This window comes from Carassius auratus, chromosome 37, assembly GCF_003368295.1.
Source record: "Carassius auratus strain Wakin chromosome 37, ASM336829v1, whole genome shotgun sequence".
NCBI lineage: Eukaryota > Metazoa > Chordata > Actinopteri > Cypriniformes > Cyprinidae > Carassius > Carassius auratus.
In genome coordinates, this window is record NC_039279.1 from 18,475,627 (window position 1) to 18,499,666 (window position 24,040).

The 24,040-nt window shown below is 36.8% G+C and overlaps 1 protein-coding gene across 4 annotated transcripts; it reads right to left on the minus strand.

The window, feature by feature from the left end:
• Nucleotides 1-927: 927 nt before the first annotated feature.
• LOC113056459 (ubiquitin carboxyl-terminal hydrolase 22) lies at nt 928-23,626 on the minus strand. 4 transcript variants are annotated; one of them, XM_026223261.1, is made up of 12 exons: nt 23,165-23,626; nt 18,299-18,431; nt 12,453-12,566; nt 12,063-12,164; nt 8,110-8,276; nt 7,885-8,032; nt 5,920-6,025; nt 4,732-5,017; nt 3,134-3,225; nt 2,991-3,053; nt 2,757-2,906; nt 928-1,101 (listed from the first exon to the last, which is right to left on the minus strand). In XM_026223261.1, exons 1-12 carry the CDS (start codon nt 23,282-23,284, stop codon nt 1,059-1,061), a joined length of 1,524 nt encoding a protein of 507 aa, XP_026079046.1. In that variant the 5' UTR covers nt 23,285-23,626; the 3' UTR covers nt 928-1,058. The 4 variants fall into 4 exon arrangements, with proteins under 4 accessions (XP_026079046.1, XP_026079047.1, XP_026079044.1 ...); XM_026223262.1 differs by having other exon boundaries at nt 5,920-6,022; nt 23,165-23,623; XM_026223259.1 differs by lacking the exon at nt 23,165-23,626 and adding an exon at nt 18,948-19,254.
• Nucleotides 23,627-24,040: the final 414 nt, after the last annotated feature.

Genomic DNA, 24,040 nt, shown 5'->3' on the forward strand with positions numbered 1-24,040 from the left:
AACAGGGGTCCAGCGGATTCACTTCCAAATAAAGATGACTTTAAAACAGAACTGAAGAGGCGCTGAGTGCAAAAACCAGAACAAAGGGTTCAGAGAATCATGAAGAGAGAGAGAAATTAATAATAAAGAGAAAAACGCAAAGATCATCCGCACACATCTGAACGAGAGCCAATCACACCACACAGCGCTTATTTCTTCATTGATTTGTTTTACATACATACATACTATACATAGATACATAATTAACATTTATAAAATCCTCCCCAAAGTCTTTTAGCATCCAGTTTAAACAGCATGCCAAGTTTGAGTACTGATTCAGTACACACACACACACACACACACACAGTTAACAACACAAACACACAGGTGCACACATACCTGCATGCGCTCTCACACACACACACACACACACACACACACACACGGCTGAGGATAACACTGCTGAATCAAGCCATGGTGGAGACATGAAACATGACGAGCCTTCACGACCAAACCAGCGACCGAAAGATTCACGACGTTCACATCGAAGCGCGTGAAGAGGGCGAACAGATGAGGGACACGTAAACTCAAACGATGACTTATAAAAATAGATTTATAGATATTTGCGTGGGTGGCATTTCCAGCCCGAAGGAGAAGACGACAGGAATCAAAAGTGCTGGACGAGGACAGTATTTCCAAACTCAAAGCACAATAGAAGTCTAGGACACCTTTCCTTTGCATTCAGTACATCATTAATGCATATGCAGAAATAAAAAAGGAATATTTTCTCCCTCGTATACTTCTGGGATAATGCCAGTGAATGTGTTGTTGAAGAAAAGGTGAAAGCGATGCTGAGATGTCAGTCTGTCTGTAGTGAGAACTCTTTCTGTCAAGTATGCTCCGGTTGCTCAGTGCAGATTGGTTTAGCGCCGTCTTTTTTTCTGGGTGTTTTTTTAATTGGCTGTTGTTCTTTTGCTTTTCTTCAGTGAGAAAGGCTCTGTTTGTGTTGATGGCAGCTCTCGTGAGGCTGGATATGATCCTCTCTTCACAGCTTGGACTCGGACGCTCCTGCATCGCCATTATTCATATTCAAGGAACTGTTTATGATAAAACAACAAGTACCTGCAAAAACGGAAAAATAAACAACATTTTTTTTTTTTTTTTAGAAACCACAGATTTTTTATTTTATTTTATAAATAATACTTATTATTATTAATAATATTTTGGAACTAATTTTTACATATACATATATGTTTTTTTTATATATATTTAATTTTAGTTAATATAGGGTTATATATAGTCAATTAATAAAAGTGCTTGTGAAACAGAAACAAGCACATTTATTTCAGTTCATTGTTTTCGTAATGTCAAATCCTTTGGAAATAGAGTCTGATTGCTTTTAATGCTAGCAGTGAGACTGATCACACAGAATGAAGATTAAAGAGCAGGTCTAATTAATTTAGATTAAAAAAAAAAAAAAGATTCCAGTTTTAGTTCGAGTTATTCTATTTCTTCAAATTAGAAATGTTGCATTGGTTAATTAAAATAAGTTTACAATTTTTAAATAACTTACATTTTATTATTTGTAATTATTATTTTTTTGAAACAACAGTAAAAATAAATTAAATTCATAATATTACAGAGCAGTTATTTTAACTTTTTAAGTAAATTTTATTGTTACAATTAATATTGGGAATATTTACTTTTATATTTTTTGTTTTTAATTTTATTTTAAGTTATATATAGTCAATTTAGATTTAACAAAATTTCATTCCATTCATTTTAGTTTGAGTTATTTTAGTAATTCAAATAAAATATAAAATAAATGAAAATGTTGCATTGGTAACTAGCTGAAATAAAATAAGTTTAAAAAAATGTAAATAATTGTATTATTATTATTATTATTATTATTATTAATTTTTAACTAAAACAACAGAAAAATAAATAAATTTAGCAATTTTACAGAGCAGTTATTTTAATGTTTTATTTGGAATAAACTTTCACTTATAATTGTTGCTTTTTAAATCTAATTTAATTTTAGCTATTATATGGTTAAATATAGTCAATTTAGATTTAAACATTTTTTTTTCCAGTTTTAGTTTTGAGTTATTTTATTTCTTCAAGTTAAAAAATAAAATAAGTTTAAATTGTTAAAATTATTTCAATTATAATTTTCTTTTTAAATATATACACACACTACATTTATTTGGTACCTTAAGTCAGTAAAGTAAACTTTTATCAAATTACATAAACATTACATTATTTACCTGTTAATATAGTCAATTCTGAATGCCACTGAATTCAATAATAAAAAAAAGATACATTATTATTATTATTATTATTATTATTATTAACAATAAATAAAAATAGTTAATTCTAGTGCAGTAAGCTTTAAGAAAAAACTATCATCATATATGTATCAAAACTAATTATGGTGTATAATCTAGTTATTTATCTTTATCTAGAAATATTTTTATGTTATTTTAATAATAATATTCATTTGTAATCTTTATTGTATTTAATGAGAAACATACACACACACACACACTTATTAATTTATGCTAAATTATGTAAAACAAAAATACTAAAGAATTGTATGAAAATTAAATTCTGGCATTAAAACTTTGTAATTACGGAGTGCAATTTTGTTTATACATAGAACTAAGTATTATAATAATATAATAATTAATAACAATATATTTTTTTGTGCATGTGTCTCTGATTTGATCTTTTGCGTGTAATAACAATGCATTGAAACTCAAAGGTGTGCGACAGACCCCTCGCTGTCCAGGACATCTTTGATGCTGGCTTTAGTGATGATGGCATCGTCACACTTAAACCACTGGTCCTTGTGCTGGCGGATGAACGTGGTGTAGTGACCGCTCTCCAGCGTGCCCTGATGATTGACCACCGCGAACAGAGAATACCTGCAGCAGTGGACACAAACACACACACACGTCACGGGACACATGTTCGCTCACACATATTACATGCAGCGGTCATCCACTTACTTGTTGTCATTGTTTAGGGAGTCTACGGGCTGCAGGTACTGTCCGTTCATCCGGCTCTCTTTACTGAGAGAGAAACACAACAGACGTCAGGACACGCACTCACGGTCTTTACTGGAAGCTGACTGAACGCTGCTCGCTCGTACCTGGAGGCCATGAAGGGCGTCATGTCCAGCTCCAGAGGGAAGGACACATAGGTGGTGATCTTCCGCCGGAGCTTCGCCGAATGCTCGAACCGCTGCATGATCAAACACACAACTGTGAGAGAATGTCCTTCTGATCGACACGCAATCAGACGATCAACAGCTGACCGAGAAGAGACTGCTCTGAAGCTTTGACAACTATTCAGTGTTTGACAGATCCTGCTCAAAGATGCACCAATAAAAACACCGTCTAGACGGCTGAGAATTGAGCCGATAATCATAACCTGTACATGCATAATATATATGAAAAAAACACTATTATTGAATGAGGTGTACTGAAATCGTTACATTTTACACTTGTCTGGATAAAACTAAATAATATGTTACTACAGTAGCGGAGATAATCAAAATAGTAACAATGTAAAGGAAACGTGTTAAAATTCAATTCTGTATTCGAAATGTATTACTATGTGTAATTCCGTTTGAAATAGTAGACAGTAGTTTAGAATTGTAATATTTCTATACACTTCCCATTTTGGGTTATATTTAATAACAATATAAAAAAATATTTTTTTTTCTTTGCAAATTTATATTTTATGGTAATTAAATCATGTATCCAAATATTACAATTCTATACTAATATGTCCAAAAAAAGAGAAAAGAATATAATCATTCAAATGTTTTTTGTATCATTTAATAATTAAATATTAAATGTTCATTAAATCTATTTCAATTAATTTCTAAAATACAATACTACTTCTACTACTAATAATAATAATAATAAATGAAATATGTGAATTCTGGAATCAAAAACATTTGTAATTATTTTGTTGAATTTGTTTTTGTTTTTTCCCCAGTATTTAAAAATGTCGTCACTTAATAAAACTTATATAAATATTTTAATAATGTAATAGTTATACTTTGAATTTGTGATAGTATGATATTGACAGCCAATTCTGGCATTAAAACGTTATAATGTACAGTATGAAAATGGGTGTTTATTTTTATATTTGCTAAAACACCATTTAACAGTGGTATTAAATTATTAGCAAGTTTAACAAGATGAAGCATTAAAATTGATCGAAACAGGAAAATATTAAATTAATTATAAATACAAACAATATTACTCCAGTATCTAAAAATTATCTAGCAACAATTTTTAATGATCAATAATACAGAATTATCACGTATCCCTACTTTAAAGTGGATCAGTGCACTCAGATATACAACAAAACTGACCCCCGTCCATGCACACACACACACACACACTTATAGACAAACACACACATTTACTCTCACTCACACATGCAGTCGCACACTCACACACACATATGCACGCTCTCCCATGCACTCTCTCACACGCACTCACACACTCACACACACACAAATGCACGCTCTCCCATGCACTCTCTCACAAGCACTCTCACACACATGCACTCACACACACGCTCACACACACAAACGAACGAACGCTCTCCCATGCACTCTCTCACACACACACACACACACACACAAATGCACTCTCTCCAATCCACTCACACACACACACACACAAATGCACGCTCTCACACGCACTCTCACACTCACGCGCTCTCACTCACTTTGAGGTGGAAACACGCCACGATAGGAAGTCTCTTCATTGTCAGCTGCTTGGTGGACTCCTGGTAACTATGGCACCCGCTGCATTTGATCTTGGCGCTGCTTCCTAAGTGTTCGGGTCGAGTGAACCTGCGTAAGCAGTCTGTGAGCGTGGTGGCTCCGCTCGGGTGACCGTCTCCGTTCACCACACTGCCGTCGCTGCCCGGGCTGAGCGGCCAGAACGGGGTGGAGGACCCCGGCAGATCCAGGCTGATGTCCCAGAACGGGTCTATTGTTGTGGAAACCCCACTGCAGACAAGAAAACACCACAAATAATGTACAAAGAGCAGCGTTTCTATCTGTTTGTCAATTCTAGCACTGCACAGCCCCAAAAGAACACTTGATCTGAAAAAACTTGAATGTGCGGAATGCAGTACCTCTGTTAAACACAGGGGGCGCTGATGAATGATCGGTGCATTTCAAACACTTGAGGTTGTTCAATGGCATTCTAACTGGGTTACATACAGGTTTTTGGCATATTTTTTCAATACACTGATTGGTGGTTATTTTTTGTGCAGAATCATGGGTAATGTAGTTCAGAAAACAAGCTGAAATAATGCAGACTGATGGCTTTAACAGACACACGTACATACAGTTAACCTCCTCGTAGCGGTCTTCAACAGTTCTTACATTATTGTTTAAAAATCAATTCCCCTATGAAGAAATCAAATAGGATATTTCTTCAGGAACCGACTTTTGCACATTGTACAGGAATAAAAGAGCCAATCATCTTTTTTTTACAGTGTGCAAAATGAATACAACCCATTGCTATCAGATTTTATTTCTGACTTGAATTATGTTATTGAAATTGCACAAAAAAATCTAATTAATCAAATTATATATCAAATAAATTATTTCTATTTAATTAAAAGTAGCAAAATTAGAATTTCACTATTTGTACTGTTAAATAAAACTACTGTATTATTTTTTTTGAATATGCTAATTTTACAGTGTGATATTGCAATAGTAATATTTAATATTTTAAAAAAAAATTAATAAACAAAAATATATTAAAAAAATAATTTATTTTATGGTCACATTGCTACATAAATATTAAATTTAAATAATATAAAGTATTTTTTCACATTTTTAATTTAGTAATAATAATAACAACAACATTATTCATGAAAATGACTGTGAGTGGCTCTTACTGGCAGACTTGGCAGGTGACGTCAGACTGCAGTCCTCCTGTGAAGATTTGGTCAATGATGCAGCTGCAGTGGTTTGGATTGTTGGCTTTTTTCCCATTGTCATCTCCTTAGTGGACATTGAAGCAACATATGAACACACACACACACACACACACACACAGAGAGAGAGAGAGAGAGAGAGAGAGAGAGAGAGAGAGAGAGAGAGAGAGAGAGAAGGTCTGATTAGAAAGCAGATACAGCCCTCTCTCAGCTTCACACTGCAGGAGGAAGAGCGAGTTTCGTCTGATTCTCCCACACAGTCTCTGACCCTGTGTCCAGTGAGCACAGCGCGTTCAGATGCTCTCACAATCAGAGGAGTCTACGACTGAACGGCTCTGATGTGGAAACCGCTGACAGACTGTCACTGTGTTTGGGAAAACCTCCCTACATTCTGACAGATGTTACTGAAAGAGTTTGTGGAAGAAGTCCGGAAACGTTTGAAATCATTTACAGCATACTGAAATCAGGGCTGCATGATTCATCGCAATCAAACCAATATTGCGATACTGCTTAGTAAAATTATAAATTCATGAAGGCTGTGTTTTAATTTAAAAAAATTAATTTGTAATGTGGATTTATAAACCAGATGAGCAAGATAAGCGTTAAGGATTTTTATATATATATTTTTATATTAAATATATATATATATATATATATATATATATATATATATATATATAAATTAAAAAAATAATTTTAGTTCTACTGTAAAATAAAATTACTATATACTTTTTCCTAAATTAAGTTTGTATTAGCATGAAATATTACAATAGCTATATTTTTTTGTTTTATTATATTTGTATACTGTTAACAAAAACAATTTTATTTTACAGTGAAATATTACACAGATTTTTATATTTTAATTTACTACTAATAATCATAAAATCTATTGTTTATTGCTATTATTTGTCATACCGCTACACAAAAACAAAAGGAGTATTAAATATACTAATTTTATTTTCCAAATATTTTACAGTTAAATATTTTTATTTAGTAATAATTATAAGCATATTCAAAATAATAATAATAATAAATAATAATATCTATTATTATCATTATTTTATGGTCATATTACTACATAAATCACAATTTGGGGCACATTTTAAAATCTAAATGTTCTTTGCAATTTTTAATCAGATATATTTTGCCAAATCATGCTGCCCCATGTTAAGGTAAATGTGTAAGGTAAATTTTATTGATGTTAAAATACTTTTACTATCAAAATAATGCTGTGAGCATCTAGATCAGCCCTGCTGGCTCCACCAATAGCGTGGTTTGGGGGTGGGGCTATCATCATTTGTGTCTGAAGAGTAATAAATCAGATGTAGATCATTATATTGGATTGGTGCATTGAAGCAACCAAATTTTCCAAAATGTAAATGTTAATGCATCAAAAACTTGAAAATCATTAATTGATATTGGATGATTTTTTTCTTTCATTCTATATTTAATGACAACTAAGAAAGTTTTTTATATTAGATTCTTACATTTCTGCATCTGATGAACCCGAATCCTGCTCTTCTGTGCCATTGTTTATTGTGAAATTTAACTGGTCTCTACACTTTTGTTACCATAAGCTTCTTTGTTAAAATACAAGGTAACAAATGCCATATACGAAAACAGTCACAGTTGCACTTTTTTGTGTCCGGGTCAGCTCAAGAACACATGTGTGATGATCTGGCTCTTTTGCCTCAAGGCTGCCCATATTGGTTTACCAAGCCGACATCAAAGTTTGTTCACAAACTTTAGCCTCTAGTTGTTATTATTATTAATCACACCATGAAATGAGAAATATGCAGTTGGGTTGCTACTTGTACATGTTGCAGATCCCAGATCTGACTCTTAATGGAACGTAGAATAAAAACCGTAGCTGTCCTCTGATTGGCTGTAGCTTTGCGGATCGCAGCATCTGATTGGCTGCAGTACCTTTGCAGTGTCTGTGCAGCACATCAAGAGCAGCGATGAGGAACTCGTGAGCGTCCTGCTGCTCGTAGCCGGCGAGATGTCGTGCGTGAGTCCAGACCAGGTGCAGCAGCCGGAAGGGAATGTGAGGAGAGCGGTGACCCGAGTAGAACTACAGGACAGACGAATAGAGAAAAGGATGACATGCGTGACAGAAGGTGTGTGTGTGTGTGTGTGTTGAGCTCTCACCTCCTGAAAGAGCTGAGACATTTCACACACCAGGCAGGAGTTGGACTGCATCTCACACTTGTGTCTGTCGGACAGGAAGAAGTCCCTCAGCAGTGGAGTGTGTGTGAGCGCCTGAACGATGCAGTTCATAAAGCATGTGTTCCCAAGGTTTATCAAACCCCTCAGTCCTGGAAGAGACCAAACAGAAAGCACAAAATTAGGATAGACAAGGAGTATTCACAAATGCTACTACTAATAAAATACTATAAAAAAAAATTACCAAGTAAAGAGTAAATTAATTAAAAAAAACATATACACACACAATTGCTTTCTGTATTATTATTTTTAATAATAAATTGATAAAATACTAAAAGGTACAAACTATAAAAAGTTATATTATATATATATATATATATATATATATATATATATATATATATATATGCGTGTTTGTGTGTGTACAAATACAACTTATTGTTAGCATCATAATCATGGCAATTAAGAAAGATTATAATGTGCATTATTATTAAAGTAATTTTTTGCTGTTATTTATAAATTACTCCTAATAATAAATATTTTGTTAATGTATATATTTATGTACATATTTAATAATCACCATTTTTTTCGTAATTCAATGTTATAATTTAACTCATGTACCTTGTATCATTTAGTGTCATCACATTTTTATTCCGAATTTATTATTTATAAAGCATTATTATTACGAACAATATTTTAAACTTTGTATTCATGGTTTGTCGATTTTAATTAGTATTTACACTGCATAAACAATATTTGTTAATTATAATGTTTTAACAATAAAAAAAATATTAATTTACTTTGTATTTGTTTTTATTAGCAATTTATTATTTTTGTAAATTATTATTAATAGCAAAAAAAAATACTTTGTATTTACAGTTTGCCCATATTAGTATTGTTTTGTATTATTGAGTTAATTATTTGTATTATTGTTATAAATAATTAATTAGCAATATACAAAAAAGAATCTTCAAAAATAATAATATATAAAAACAAATGTGCACTCTCCTGGAGGTTACATTTAAACAAATTTGGGTGACATACATCACAAAACAATAAACAAAAAAATAAAAAAATAAATAAAACAAAAACAAAGGGTAGCAAGGATTTCTTGGCCTATCAGAAAATCTACTCTGCAGGCAAAGGTTGCAGGGACACAATAATATCGGTTTGTTGAACCAAGTTTCCAGTCGAGCACTTCTACAATTTTTTTTTTAATTGATCAAAACAATGCATTTTCACAATGTAAATGTCCTTGTCTTAATCTGAAGTGCAGAACTCCTGAAGCTTGAGCACTGCCTCCCTCTTTGTCAGTCAGAGTCTCCTCCAGCTGAGTGAAGTCCTCCCGCTCAAACAGTTTGACAGGTTTACAGGAGGCCCGCGAGGCCTGCGCTCTCACAGGGTGGCTAAACATCTTCAGATCTGCCGCTCTCAGACATCTGCTCCCCTCGCTTCCCAGAGTTTAGTTCAAGGGAGGGTAGAGACAGAAAGACGACCAAAACAAGCAGCCAAGAGCGAGTCCGGCCTCATCCAGCACCTCCTGCAGCACTACACTCTTTAAAGTGCCAATATATAATTAATGCACACGAATGACTGAGTCATACACATGCCTGATCCTACACACACATCATCACATGCGACGCTGATCCTACGCTGGACACCATCAGAGCATTCGGATTCCAGACGCACCAAAAACAAATCAAATAACTAACGATACATGAGATGTTTTTAGTCATTGCTATTGTAGGTAATTATTAAATGATGCTGTAGTGATTCAAGATAAATTAATGATTTGTGTACTTTCGAGGAACATCTGATATAATTTCAGACAGTCAGCCTTAACTATTCGTTATTTAAAAAATATATATTTTTTATTTTAAATTAAACTTTTTTTTTAATGATTTTAATGTTCATAGTAAAACAAAACAACAATGTGCATGATTCACTAAAAAGAGTCATTCATTCAGAAATCGGACTTCTGTGGGCATGCTCGTGTTGTCAAAAGACCCGATACTTTGGTACCAAGTCGGTACTAAAAAAAAATTGACAAATTAAATTTGGGTGAAACTTGTTTACTGTTTTTCATATATATTATATTACTTGTAGAAAAACTTTAAACACTATTGTAAATAAGTATAAAGAATGGCATTGGTTTTATTTTTAGTGATAAAAAGTGTGTTTTTTTTTTATTAGCATATTTTCGTGTTTTGCTTTGGTACCGAAATTGGTACCGAGAACCGTGGATTTTCACTGGTATCGGTACCGAATACTGAAATTTTGGTACCGCGACAACACTAGGGCATGCTGTATATTTTTGATTCACAAAAAAAAAAAAAAAAAAATTCTGGTTCAAAAGAGCAATTTGCTTAAGAATCAGACTATTCAGGTTGTGCTGTATGGTTCTTATTCACTAGGAATAATTCAGAAGTCATTTGTTCAGGAATCTGCTGAATTACACTGGTCGTGTGGTACGTTTTCGATTCACTATAAAGAACTGGCACTAAAGAGTCATTTGCTCAAGAATCTGACTACTCCGGTCACATTGTGTATGATTCACTATTGACCACCACCGCAAAATAATCATTTGTTCAGGAACTGGTTAGATCACTCCAGTTGCACTGTATGCTTTCTATTTGCTTTAAAATAATTGGCTCAAAAAAGTAATTTGCTTAAGAATTGGACTACTCCGGTTGTGCTGTATGGTTTTGATTCATTAGAACTCACTTAAGAGTCATTTGGATCATTTGAATCAGTTGGATCACACTAGTCAAGCAGCATGTTTTTATTCACAATAAAGAGCAAGTCACTCAAGAATCAGTTTCCACTGGCTATTTTTTTTTTGTAGGATTCACTGAAAAGAATCAGGTCAAAACAGTCAATGGTTCAGAAAAAGCTTGGATCACTCTTGGTCACAATGCATGCAAAAGATTATTTTGTTTGGGAATCAGTTAGGAATCGTTTGGATCACACTGCTTAAGCTACATGTTTTCATTCACCAAAAAAAGAAAGAAAAACACAAAAGAATAATTAGTTCAGAAACCAAATGGATAACACGATTGTGCTGTATGTTATCAATTGACTATAGAGAACTGTATGCAAAGCAATGCATGGTTTTGATTCACTATATAGAACTGGCTCAAAAGAGTCATTTGCACGAGAATCATTCAGTTACAGTATTTCTGTGTTGTTATTTTTTATAAGTGGTTCTAAACAAGAATGACTCTGTTCCCAACTCCAGTTTAAAACAGAAATCAACTGGTATCAAAAACGGACTTTGATTTCACTGTTAAACACTCACAGCTGACGTGTCCGTGTTTAATGAACGTGTTTTGACACTTCCAGCAGACGCAGCCTCAAGCTTTTGTGTCGCGATTCGTTGTCGTCACACGCCTCCGGTTTACTCAAAGTGTAAGAGAGTCTGTAAAGCAACAGCCACACGATCCATCTCATGCAATATTCCTCTGAATGTATCATGCATGGGCCAGATTATGTGCTACATGATCAATGGAAGCTCCAGCTCTCGTAAGGCTAATCGCATTAGTGCGTTTCTCTGGGTGTGAGAGAGTCTGGCGTTTAGTGCCTACGCTGGGCCTGTGATGCTGACATTAACACTATTACTGCACCGCCAGGCCTCTGACTGAGGAGAACCATTATTTCTCTAACGGCCAGCGTCCACTTCGCTCCTTATTTGTGAGCACAGAGACTCTTATTCTCGCTCTCGGTCATGGCATGCACACACAAAAATGGATGAAAATGTTTAAAACCAATGCCATTTGTGGCCAAGAAACAAAGAGCAGTTTTGGCTCGGGTGCAGACTGCAGTTTCTAGATGCGCGAGTATGACAAAAACCGCCGAGTTTTGGCTGTAATAATCCCGAGCTGTACTATTATTGAACAGGGTTTCTGAGAAATCGCTACGAAAATCTTGCGAGTTCTTACCTATGGTGCAGTTGGCTGTAATCTTCCTTCGTTTGGGGTTGTGTCGCAGCAGCTCCAGCTCTCGTTTCGTAGGCTCCCACATCGAATATTTCTCCCCAATCCCTGATGTTTTAGATTACACTCACATTATAGTTATATAAAGCAACATTTGCATTCACGCAACACTTTTATTAAGCATAAATGCATTGAAATGCATGATCCAAAAATGATGGTTAGACATTTAATAATGCGACAAAGTATTTCCATTTCTAATAAATGCTGTGCTTTTGAACTTTTTATTCTATAGTTTCTGACATCTTCTGGATTCACGTGCCACAGGTGAAGATGAACTACATTATACATGGTGTGTGTGTGTGTGTGTGTGTGTGTGGGGGGGGGGGGGGGGGGTACCTTGCAATTTCCATGCTTTTCTTTGTTCTTCTTTGGCAATCTGCTCCATGTCTTTGTCGTATATGTAGTCTTGGCACACAAAGCAGTATATTCCACCGTACAAAAGGTCTATAGCTGAAAGAGAGTAGAACAACACAGGAACCTATTAGAGGCCTTTTAGAGAAGTGGACGTTTGCATCTTCCCGTATCCATCATGTAAATATGGATGATGGGAATAATAATTAGGATGCAGCAAAGAAAACCTCCGTCGCTGCTTGTGCCAAAATATAGTGTCCTCTGTGAAATGTCATAGCAAATTATGAATTATTTTCCTGTGCTCGTTTACTTGCATCCTATTTCTCCAAGCCTGCAGTGGACATACCTGCTTTTCAGTTCCCATGGAAACCTGATGATGGTCTGTTTCACACAGATGCACTAAATGTTCGCAGGTGGACTTTTAGAGGCTTAGAGACTAGTGTCTGAATGCTTGCCGTTGTAGTAAAGGGACAGAAGTCTGTGCACGCTAGACCTACTGCAGGACATTAACAATCAGCACAGGCATGTGGTAAATCTGCTCCTATTTGCTTTCAATGCATTTCGTTTTATCGTGCATGATTATGGTTTATTATTGGAAGCAAAAAAACATTTTCATGACCTTGCATTAAAATGCTATTAATTGTAATGGGTAAATAATATTAGTCAATAATATCATATAGTAATGATCACAACTCCATGATTCAAGACTTTTAAACTATTGTAAAGCATTGCATTTTATTTATCGTTTAAGACAGTCGAAGTGAGCTCATGCATTATGGCTTTAAACAGTATTTAGATCAGATGAGCAGAAAAGAGAGAAGTTGCACAAGAAAACAAGGTGGGGTTGCATGATGCACACGCACACACACACACACACACACACATCAGATGATTAAACCAAAAGCATAGCAGGCCTTCAAGTAACCATGGGAACCAGCGCAGGAAAAAGAGGAAAGAACACCGAGATCTGACAAGTGTGAGCCGACGAAACAAGAGGATGAAAAACAAAAGCCATCTACATAAACCCGAACAACAGCAGAGATGCACAAAACCAAGCCGGCTCATTCAGACTTAATTACTCCCCGTTCGTCTTTAGAGAATAAATCAGAGTTTTTCCTCCTCTGGAGCGGCACTCATTCACAGATATCCTCTGTGTGCAGGCTAACCTAATTAAATGTTCAATCAGACCCCGAGGGGAGCTCGACACACACGTGGGTGATAAGACTGGAGGTGATGCTGCGGGGGCATTATGACACCTACAGCACGAGCAGCGATAAATCATCACCTGGAGTCAAACAAACCACACTGGACCAGCGGCAAGAGACTTCATTTGTTGATCAAGAGATGCTTCAACAGGCGAGTAAGTCCAACAGCAGCACACTGTGAGTCAGCACGGCCGATCTGAGCTGCTCTATCGACTGCTCAAGCCATCTGTGACCAACACTGTCAACCGCATTACAAAAAAAAACAGAATCTGGATATTTCTGTGTTGACACAATCAACAATTGTTAGTGTTGAAAGTCTGAAACGTTGCTGCTTTGAATCTTCGCCCGTTCAATTTTGTTGCATTCCTGAAGAGCTCATTAAACGTATGCATGTTCACATGCACTAACTGTCAATCATTTAGAATTAATCCATTCCGACTCTGAAAGTTCTGTTTGAATGAACCCAAAAGTGTGCAACCGGTTCGCAGATTAATCAAATGTTCCTCAAAAGCCAGATTTGAGACATTTTTTTAAAAATTTATCCTTATGCAAATGCACGAAAACACATGATCTGAAGTCCAACTAGTGGGCAACATTTCAAAAATAAGATTTCCAACTACCGTATTTTTCGGACTATAAGTCGCACCTGAGTATAAGTCGCATCAGTCCAAAAATACATCATGACGAGGAAAAAAACACTGGACTATAAGTCACATTTATTTAGAACCAAGAACAAAGAGAAAATATTACCGTCTCTAGCTGCGAGAGGGCGCTCTATGTCTTCAGTGTAGACTACAGGAGAACTGAGCAGCATTAGAGCGCCCTCTCGCGGCTGTAGACGGTAATATTTTCTCTTGGTTCATTTCTCTCGGTTCATGTCAAATTAATTTTGATAACTATGAAAAAAAGTGCGACTTATAGTCCAGAAAATACGGTATAACAATCGCTGATTTTTTTCTCGATTGAAAAAAAAACAGGTTTCCTTTGAAAACCTGCATCATTATTTTTAACGCAAAAACGTATACTTTTTATTCTTCCACGCAAAAGTTCAGTGCGTAACGGTTCTTTTTTTTTTCGGAGACTTGCAAATGTGGGGTCAAACTGTGCAGCTCGTTTAGGAGAGGTGTGCTTGGACTTTTAGAAGCGATCGGGTGTACGATGTTCACACAGCGGGCGAAGAATCGGACAAAAAGTTCCCATAGACTTAACATTGGACCAAAATTTGTGACATCATATCCCCTCATCACAATATTGTAGAGAAATGGGAGTGGGCTCATTTCACTTTACCCAGCAAGCAGCCAATGAATGGCCACTTTGTCAACTTCCTAGTAACAGCCTAGCAACCATTTACAGCACCTTAACAACCAACCCAACAACCAACCCATAGAAGTTGAGTTACGTACATCTGTGGCTCAGAACATCATAGAGACAAGTAGGTGGCCTCTTTTGATTTAAAATGGCTAACAAGCTTTAATCATCATCATGGAAACGATTTAGCCACACCCTAACAACCATTTATAGCACCCTAACAACCATATTATAAAAATTAATGGGCCATTACTCTGAAACAGAACAACCTAGAGACATGGGAGTTGGCTCTTTTTACTGAGACATCCAAGAACTCTTTAAATATCCCCTCCGCAACAATCTAGCCATGCCCTAGCAACCACTGTCAAGCAGCCCAAACCAAAAAAAAGGGAATATCTTCAAATCTAAATTTTATAGAGGCGTTAGGGTTGGTTTACATTCATACTGACAAGCAGCCTTTGGAATATCTTCATTGGCAGCTGCCAAGCCACTCCCTAGCAACCACACAGAGTACCCTAGCAACCCTTTAGCAAGACCTATATCTCTGCATCCGAACATTGTAGAGACATGGCACTCGGTTCTTTTGACTCATGCTAGCAAAGACTTCCAACATGCGTCACATACTAGTAGTGACTAGCTACATGCTAACAGCAATTAGCTAAGTGTTAAAACATTGTAAAAGTCCTACCTAGTTGTTCAAACATTATATTTTTTTTTACAGCACATCAGATGTAACTGAAGTAATGCTCTCTGATTTTATATTTTGCATGTCCTTTGCTCGTATCATGGGCATTTCTTCCTCTTTAATACACAAGAGGAAATCCCAAAGGATGTTAGATAGAGATACAGAGCGGCTGTCTCGAAGTAAATCTCTTCATGTGAATCTCAGATTTTGGGTTTTTCCAAATGAGTCCACTGAAACGTGAGCGATGATCTCTACGCCAACACTGGAAACAAATGCCTTAAGTCACACATTCACACGCAGAGTCAGGGACTATTATCCCCTCACATGCTATAATTACCCACATTCTCTTCTGTTTGCGCTGATTATTTGTTTGTTGTCGGAGGGTTGCACCCTTCCTCATTAAAACAGAGGGGATAATTACATGCCAGAGATGCATTAAGGAGCTGGGAGGAATCCAAGACCCCATCCAAACATCCATGGCTGGATCTGTGCACTTCCTGTCTCTTGTTCGAGAGGACAATCGGAGACGCTTGTGGAGCAACTCTGAAATCGGGTTTTGTATGGCTCTATGATTTCAATGCGGAAAACGTAATTGCACATTATTGCAGAATCCAGTCATTAAAATGGAATTTAAAGCATAAACATTCCATGTTTTAATTTTAACCGCAAACCTCTGTTGTGCAGCACTTTGCATACCAAAACAAACAACAGAATTTAACATTTTAATTCGATTACATTTTACAAGAGTATTTGAACTGTTAATACTTGATGTCTTCATTTGATTACCACCGTCTTGTTATCATATATATATATATATATATATGTACACACACACACACACACACACACACACACACTTAAGGAGAGTTGTTTAAAAAAAAAAAAAAAAGGATGAACTTTTTATGAATTTAATTGATTAGACATGATTTTCTTTCAAATTTAATTCACAAAAATATAAAAAAAAATACTGAAATAATAATGTAATTTATGAAATAAAATTAAATAAACATTTTACAGCTTACTTGTATACAGAATTTATTTTAAACCATAAATCCAGAAATTTAAAGTAACAAAACAGAATTTCAGATTTGTTTTTTACATTAAAGCTGCGGTAGGTAACTTTTGACGCTCTAGCGGTTAATAAACAGAACTGCTTGCGTCTTGCGGAAGAACATCGTAGCCGGAACTACTTCTCTCTGTTTATGTCTATGAAGAATCACAGAGGTACTGGGTTACTCCGCCGCGGTACCCCCGAAGCAATCTTAGGGTGTACTCACACTAGGCACGGTTGCCATGAACCGGGCCCGAGTACGATTGTCCCCCCTCCCCACTCCCCCTCTGGCCTGCACTCACATATAGCGTTTCAGCATTCGTGCTGGAGCACGCTTACGTCATTATGGTGCGACGGTTTCGGGATAAACAGGAAGAGCGGCGCTCTATGAACACAATGGAGTGCATCGCTCTGTTTTCTTTGTGGATAATTTTGTGTTGTTTGGTCCACAGCCTGTTGTTAAACAGATGTGTCGCCTTAGTGGCGCGAACATTTTCACGTAATCGTGCTGCTCGTATGAGGATGTTTGCAAGATACCAGCTGAAGTGCAGCAAGGACTTTGCAGTTTTTAGTTTTTTTATGCGTTCTGCACCTCTGCCGTAGACCAAAGCGACCCTTACCCTGCCATGTTGGTTTTGGAGCGTCGCAAAACCGTGATGCAAAGCGTCCTTTTCCGTGCCCCGGCACGGTTAGGGCTCACACTGCATGCGAACCGCGCCCGAGTCCAACTGAACCGTGCCCTGGCCCACCTCTTCCAAGCGGGCCAGAGCCGGCTAATCGAGCCGCGCCCGGGCACGATTCGGAGCACTCACACTAGTCAAACGAACCGCGCTTTGGTGGTCAAACGCACTCGGGCACGGTTCAAACTGGCAGTGTGAGTACACCCTAAAATAGTCCGAATATAAACACTTATTATAGGTGCACCCTAGTGATTCAGGACAAGCTAAAAACACGGTTTGGAAAATGGATTCATGATGTACTCGCTTATTATATACATTTTTCTGCATTTTGAACACAAACAAAGTTACGGACCGCAGCTCTGATTGGTTGTTTCTTACCGGGAGCGATGGAGTTTCTGCAAATGGCAACAGGACACTGGGAGGATCCAGAGGAGCTTGATTTTTACACAGATTATCTGTCTCATATTCTACTGTCAGGACATAATGACAGGTTTAACAAATATGTAAAAAATATATATATTTACAAAAGTTACCTACTGCAGCTTTAATCCAATTATTGACATAACATTTTTTTTATAAAAAAAAAGTGTTGTAAAAAATATAAACTTTTTGAAGTTTTAATAATGCAATTTGATTAGACATGCTTTTTGATTACTAATTTAATTAAACCATTAAGACTGAAATAACATCAATGATTTGTGAAATAAAACATTTTCAGAGTTTACACACACACACACAAAAATATATTCATTTAGTTTTTTTTTTTTATATGTACACTTCCTACAGAGCCGTGAGTGTGTGTGCTTTATTAATCAGCTCTCTCTGAGTTATAACTGTGTGTTCTGCTGCTGACGTCCGTCCGTGTGGAGAGAAGCAGAGGTGTGTGTGTGTGTGCATCTCACCTAGGTTGTGTCTCTTGCTCTTGGCGTGCTCGTGGATGTGTTTCTTGCTGAAGCAGCCGAAGAACACACAGTGGAGACAGGAGTGAAGTCGATTCAAATGAGCTCCACACAGGTGACATATACATGACTTCGCCTGGGCAGAAAAGAGAGAGAGACGCAGGCGTTTAGTTACAATACATCCACATTCAGACCAGTGCTAATAAGAGCACAGCGGTTATTGTATTGATTTCTTTAATGGAGAAACATTATTATTCAAAAATTATCTTTGAAGACAGTTTTAGCAACCAAAATGTCACTATATCAATAAAATTGCAGATTTATACATGCACACTTAATTTTTTTTATTTTTAGAGGTCATATTAATAAAAAAAAAATGATATGCATGGATAAATCATTTATAATAAACAACAAAAACATTCAAATCAATTCTCGTCCTACTTTTTCTTTTTCCTTTCAGAAGCTTTACTCGAATATGCATCACAGTAGAGAAGAGATGCATATAATATTAAAGCAAAAAATAAAATGCAAAGAGAAAAGCTAGATTTAACCTAAAAAAGAAAAAAGACATCACTATCCCCAATGCATGAGCTCAGAGGTCTTTCTTTAGTACTGTACTGCTGGTTTTAGATCCGGTGATTAACGCTTTTACCTCCAGACCCGCTATTTGTGTCGAGACCCCATCTTCAGCTTCACATCTCGCCCTTCTGCTATTCCCCGAAGACACAACAGAACAAGCACCACCGGAGCGAGTGAATGGAGATAAACGACAGGTGAGACGAGGACACAGACGCTTCCACTGATCCAGCTTTAATGTGTTCAGAGCCAGCATTTCATTTGTATTCAGAAGAGAAAGTATGAACAATCCTGTGAGCACCAGCGGTATTCAACACCAGACGATCTTATACAAAACAGATATTAAGAAGCGTTTGAGAATGGATTTATTATAGTTTGTTTGTTTTTTGTAAATAATGCACAGGTGGGAACTACTTATGCAGAAAAAAAAAAAAAAAGGTGAAACATTTTCAAGGATGCATGAAAAGAAAATGTAGTATTTTTAAAATGCATTTTAGATCTAATTGTGAACAATGCATCTGTGCATGTTTATTTTATCTTTTTTTTAATGGTAAAAAATCAAATTTTTCATCAACTGTCAAACATGCACAGACAAAAACTATGGAAAAGCGGTGCAATCAAATAAAAAACCCTGTAAAGAACTACTTCTGTATATCTGATGCTCACACAGGACGTGTTTTTCGATGCACACACACACACATGCATGCATGCATACAACTCTCCTGATCGTGCTCTACAGTCGTCTTTTCTCCTGTGTCTGATCCTACAGTCCTACACCGTCAGCAGGTCTTCTCCGCTCGCTCCTGCTGCTGTTAACGCTCTAATGTTGAATGAGATGCATTGATCTGAGACGGGGCTGAAGCATCAGCTTCCTCCTACAAGATGCTCTGCAGGATCCACATTCATGAACCGCTCACACAGAGTCTATTTTTGCAGCATACATGTGTAACAGAAAACCTTAAAATGGCAACGAGGCACCACATGCCTGCGGTTAGCTGCAAGGAAAAAAGTCAAATAAAAATATTGAACTAAATCATGAATGGTTTGGAAATAAGAGGAATATTTTTATTATTTTTTTAAAGGCTTAAACCTACAATTTCAGTCATGTAATTTATAATCAGTAATGGATCATTTAAGTTACCGTTATCATTAAAAGTAATCTGGCCAGCATTGAATATTTAGATATTAATTCATTCAAAGACTTGAATTTCTATAATTAACCTAAAAAAAAAAATAATAATAATAATAATAATATTATAAATTATAAATATTATAAATATATATATATTTAGTAATTCATAAGTTTGAAAACTGACAGGAAATATTAATTAATATTTTTAAAGCATGAATAAATATAGATATTCATAACCGTAAAGAAACTGAAGTGTTTAACTAAATAAATATGTTTGATATTATATTGATTTGACTTGATTATAAAGCTGCGTGTGTAATACAACGTTCAAATAAATAAACTAAAAAGTTCACACTACTGAAAAATGTGTTTGGTTAAAGTTAGCAGTGTCTCCTTCTCATTTATTAGTCTGAAAGTCTTCTGCAGTTTGTGTTATAGCCTTGGACGTAATCTTTAGCGTCTGTGGAACGAGGCGAGTCTCCTCCGCCACAGAGATACAAAAAGATCAAACCTTCTTGATTCATATTCAAGTCACAAAAGCGGTGTTTAAGCATCTGTAAGGCTATGAATTATGAGCCGATAAAACGGTAGCGGAGCACTGGAGACGCATTGCTCTGTTTTCCTGATTTAAAACATCCTCCAAGCCTCCAGAAACTGCTCTGAGTCCTGCTGTCGAACGCTTCGGACGCTCAGAAGATCTGCTGAAGCTCTGCCGCTTTGAATTAGGTCTTTGAGTGGATTATAGATGAGAACTAGTGATCAATTATGCTAGAAGTAACACCATCGTCTTGAAAAACAAAACTTAATGCAATATGAACAAATTATCCTTCATGAAACCCGGTTGTCTTGCCCTGAATCATGAGATCCTGAGTGAAGCAGATGTAACTCCAGGCAACATGACGCCATTCCCTGTATTAATAACACCCGACTGCCAAAGATTCATCCAAGAAATCATTGACACAAATCATTTTGTGATGAATGTGTGTTCGACATATCAGACCTCGCTAGCATGCGAGACTGGGGAATCTTTCAGAAGAACACATGATGAAACACACACATATGAAGCATGTCATCTGATTCGAAATAATCATAAGACGCATTACAAGATAACTCTTGGGCTTTCAGAGGGAGACGGGTCGGGTGAGAACAGTTATTAAACTGATATTTGATGCCACACGCTTTGTTATCATAGAGAAGTGATGGAACAGTAACTCGTTTTAGATACAATTATCGGTTCTTTCGGACACTTTGTTTTAAAGAAGCAATTCAAAACCAATCAATGGTCCTTTACGAATCAATGGTTCTTCACCATTTAATGGTTCTTTGTCCAATCACACAGCATCTGGCAATCTGGCACCTACACGCACCAATTGGCTAAGTGCACAAGACGACGTCGATAAGCTCCGGCTTATTCGATTTTTAGTTATTAATAGCCTATATCAAAGACAAGACAAAAGATCCTCTTTATATTATTGCATACCTCTGTGTGGAAATTCATCAAGAGATGGCATGGAGATTCATTCTTTCTTCTGTATCAAGTGGTTTAGTTTTACAGGGATCTTCATTGAAACGTGCAACACTGTATATTTTATGAGAGTTTTTTTTTACTTATTTATAAGATCATAAGGTTTGTGGCTGTCAAACAAGGCGCTTCGAGATTTCTGCATTAGACTCAATGCATGTTTTATTAACTCGAGTAGGTTTGCATTTATTAAAACATCGGGGTTTGTATTTCCCAGTGTGTTTTTAACAATATTTATCCATTTTGTGAAAATGAGCATCTGTTGCATAAATCATTATATCTTTTGGTGTCTATAAGCAGCGCATACAGTGCGATTCACAATACTACAACCTTGGATTTGAAGCAAAAAAACATTGTTTAGAAAATCAGTCAGAAAGATACAAAGGTACAAGACTGTGAACTTGACGGCTTTAATGAGGCATAGAACTACAATAGCATAAAGAATTGGGTATAACTGTACTGAAAACGATGGACAAAAAAAACTATTCATTTAAAGATGTTGTTTAAGTTTATAGAAAGAGTATATTCTTATATATTTTTTTGCCAAATATTATATATATACGCACACAAATATTTAGTGCTTCATGGGAGTTGGTGGGCTTAAAGAGTTCTTTGTGGAGATATTCTGCTGAATCATGGGTAATGTAGTTGTATTGCTTGTTTCTGTTCTCTGATTGGTGGAGACTTTCTGCTGAATCATGGGTAATGTAGTTTTTCACGCTGTTAAACCTGGTTATTTAGAAAATAAGTTTGAATTATGCAGGCTGATGGCTTCAACAAAAGTATATTTCATGGATTAGCAACCTCTTAGTTAAGAATAGGTCTGTCTTTAATAGTATATAGGTTATTGTTAAAATCAATTCATCTGCGGAGAAAATGGATGGGATTTTTACTTCAGGAAGCAGACTCTTGCACTAATGTCATATGAGAAACTTTATGTTGAAGCCGAATCATCTCATAAAACTGTCATTTAGCTGAGAGGTTTGTCAACCTGGATGTACAGTTATATACACACAACAGTTACAGAGCCGAGGAAACGGTTTCGGTTCAAATGAATCGGCGCCCGATTCAGTGCAGTTTGTGAATGAATTATTTTAATCGGTTCAAACGACTCACTCAAATGATCCGACTCAATCATTTCGCGAATCGATATCACCGACTCCATCATGGGTGTATAATAAAGTGCATATTAAAGTGGAGGTTAAGGCAGTGACCATAACTTCTTAGTCCGGCCACACAATGGACAGATTCCGTGATGAACTGTGAAACTGAAACCTCTATTCGTGTATTGGGCAATCACTGATTTTTAGGCCTGGCAAGTCTCGTTTCGCATCAGACAACGTCTGAAATCCAAGGAAAGCGTTGCACGCTCGAAATGACGAATTAAACTCCCTAAAGTAACCAAAAAACACTGATAGCGGAAAAGCATCCCACGTCCAGCCCTATGAAACCAATGCACAGAGTCAGCGCAGGCCAGCCGATGCATCCTCTGGTGCACACAGGGATGCACGCGTACTCACAGCCCTCGATGGAAATAAATGGCGTAAGCCTTGTGCATTACACACCCGTTTGTGTTTGAGTGTGTTATGCGAGCTGGCATCGAAAAGCACGGGCCGATGCACTGATGCATGTTATTTACCTTGCGTTTCCTGGTTTCGGCAGAGCCGCTCCACACAAAGCACTGGTATATAACCCGCAGATTCTGCTTCCAGTTGTCCACTTTGAACGCGTTCACATGGGAGCACCCTGCCGGACTCATGACACAACCCTCATCCGAGTTCCTCTGTGTTTCAGAGATGAAATCAGCTCAACTGAAGTCACGAGGAGAATTATCCAGCGATTGTTCCGTTCTGCCAGGCGATGCGGCGAGCCACGACAGGGTCGTAGATGCGTGCCTTACACATGCGGAGAGAGTTTCCCAGCGCCCTCGCTGCATGAATATATCATCCCTGGCGAGAATTAAACACAAGGGCTTGTGGCTGCGCTGAACACACTTTGATATTATATTTTCCAAGTCGGCTGTTTTAATGGACGGCAAAGGAATTCAACTGAGCACCGTGGGCGACGCGAACCTTGCGATGTTGAACGCTGATTGGAGGGTGGCTTGCAGTGCGCAGCTGCGATTGGCCATCGCGCGTGTCATTTCCGTTAAACGCCCGCCCGCTTTCGAGAACTCCGAGATCTGATTGGACGCCGCGACCGCTTGTCTTTGTTTAAAGGCTTGTTCGCCGCATGGGCGCCTGTGATTGGCTGCGGTCGCACCTTCTTTTCTTGTTGGTTATGTCATTGAAGTAAAAAACATGCCACATGCCTAGAGAGATGCTCTGTGGAAGCGTCTTGATTCTGAGTTTGAGTCATAAATCTGTTTTTAGAAAGCCTCCATTGTTTTGTTGATCAAATATTAGAGTGAAACCTATGTGTGGAACATCTTAGGCCCATAAATAAATGAAAAACTTCAATTTTGCTTAAAGACATCAATTAATCATTTCTAAATATTACAAGATTGAAATTTAAT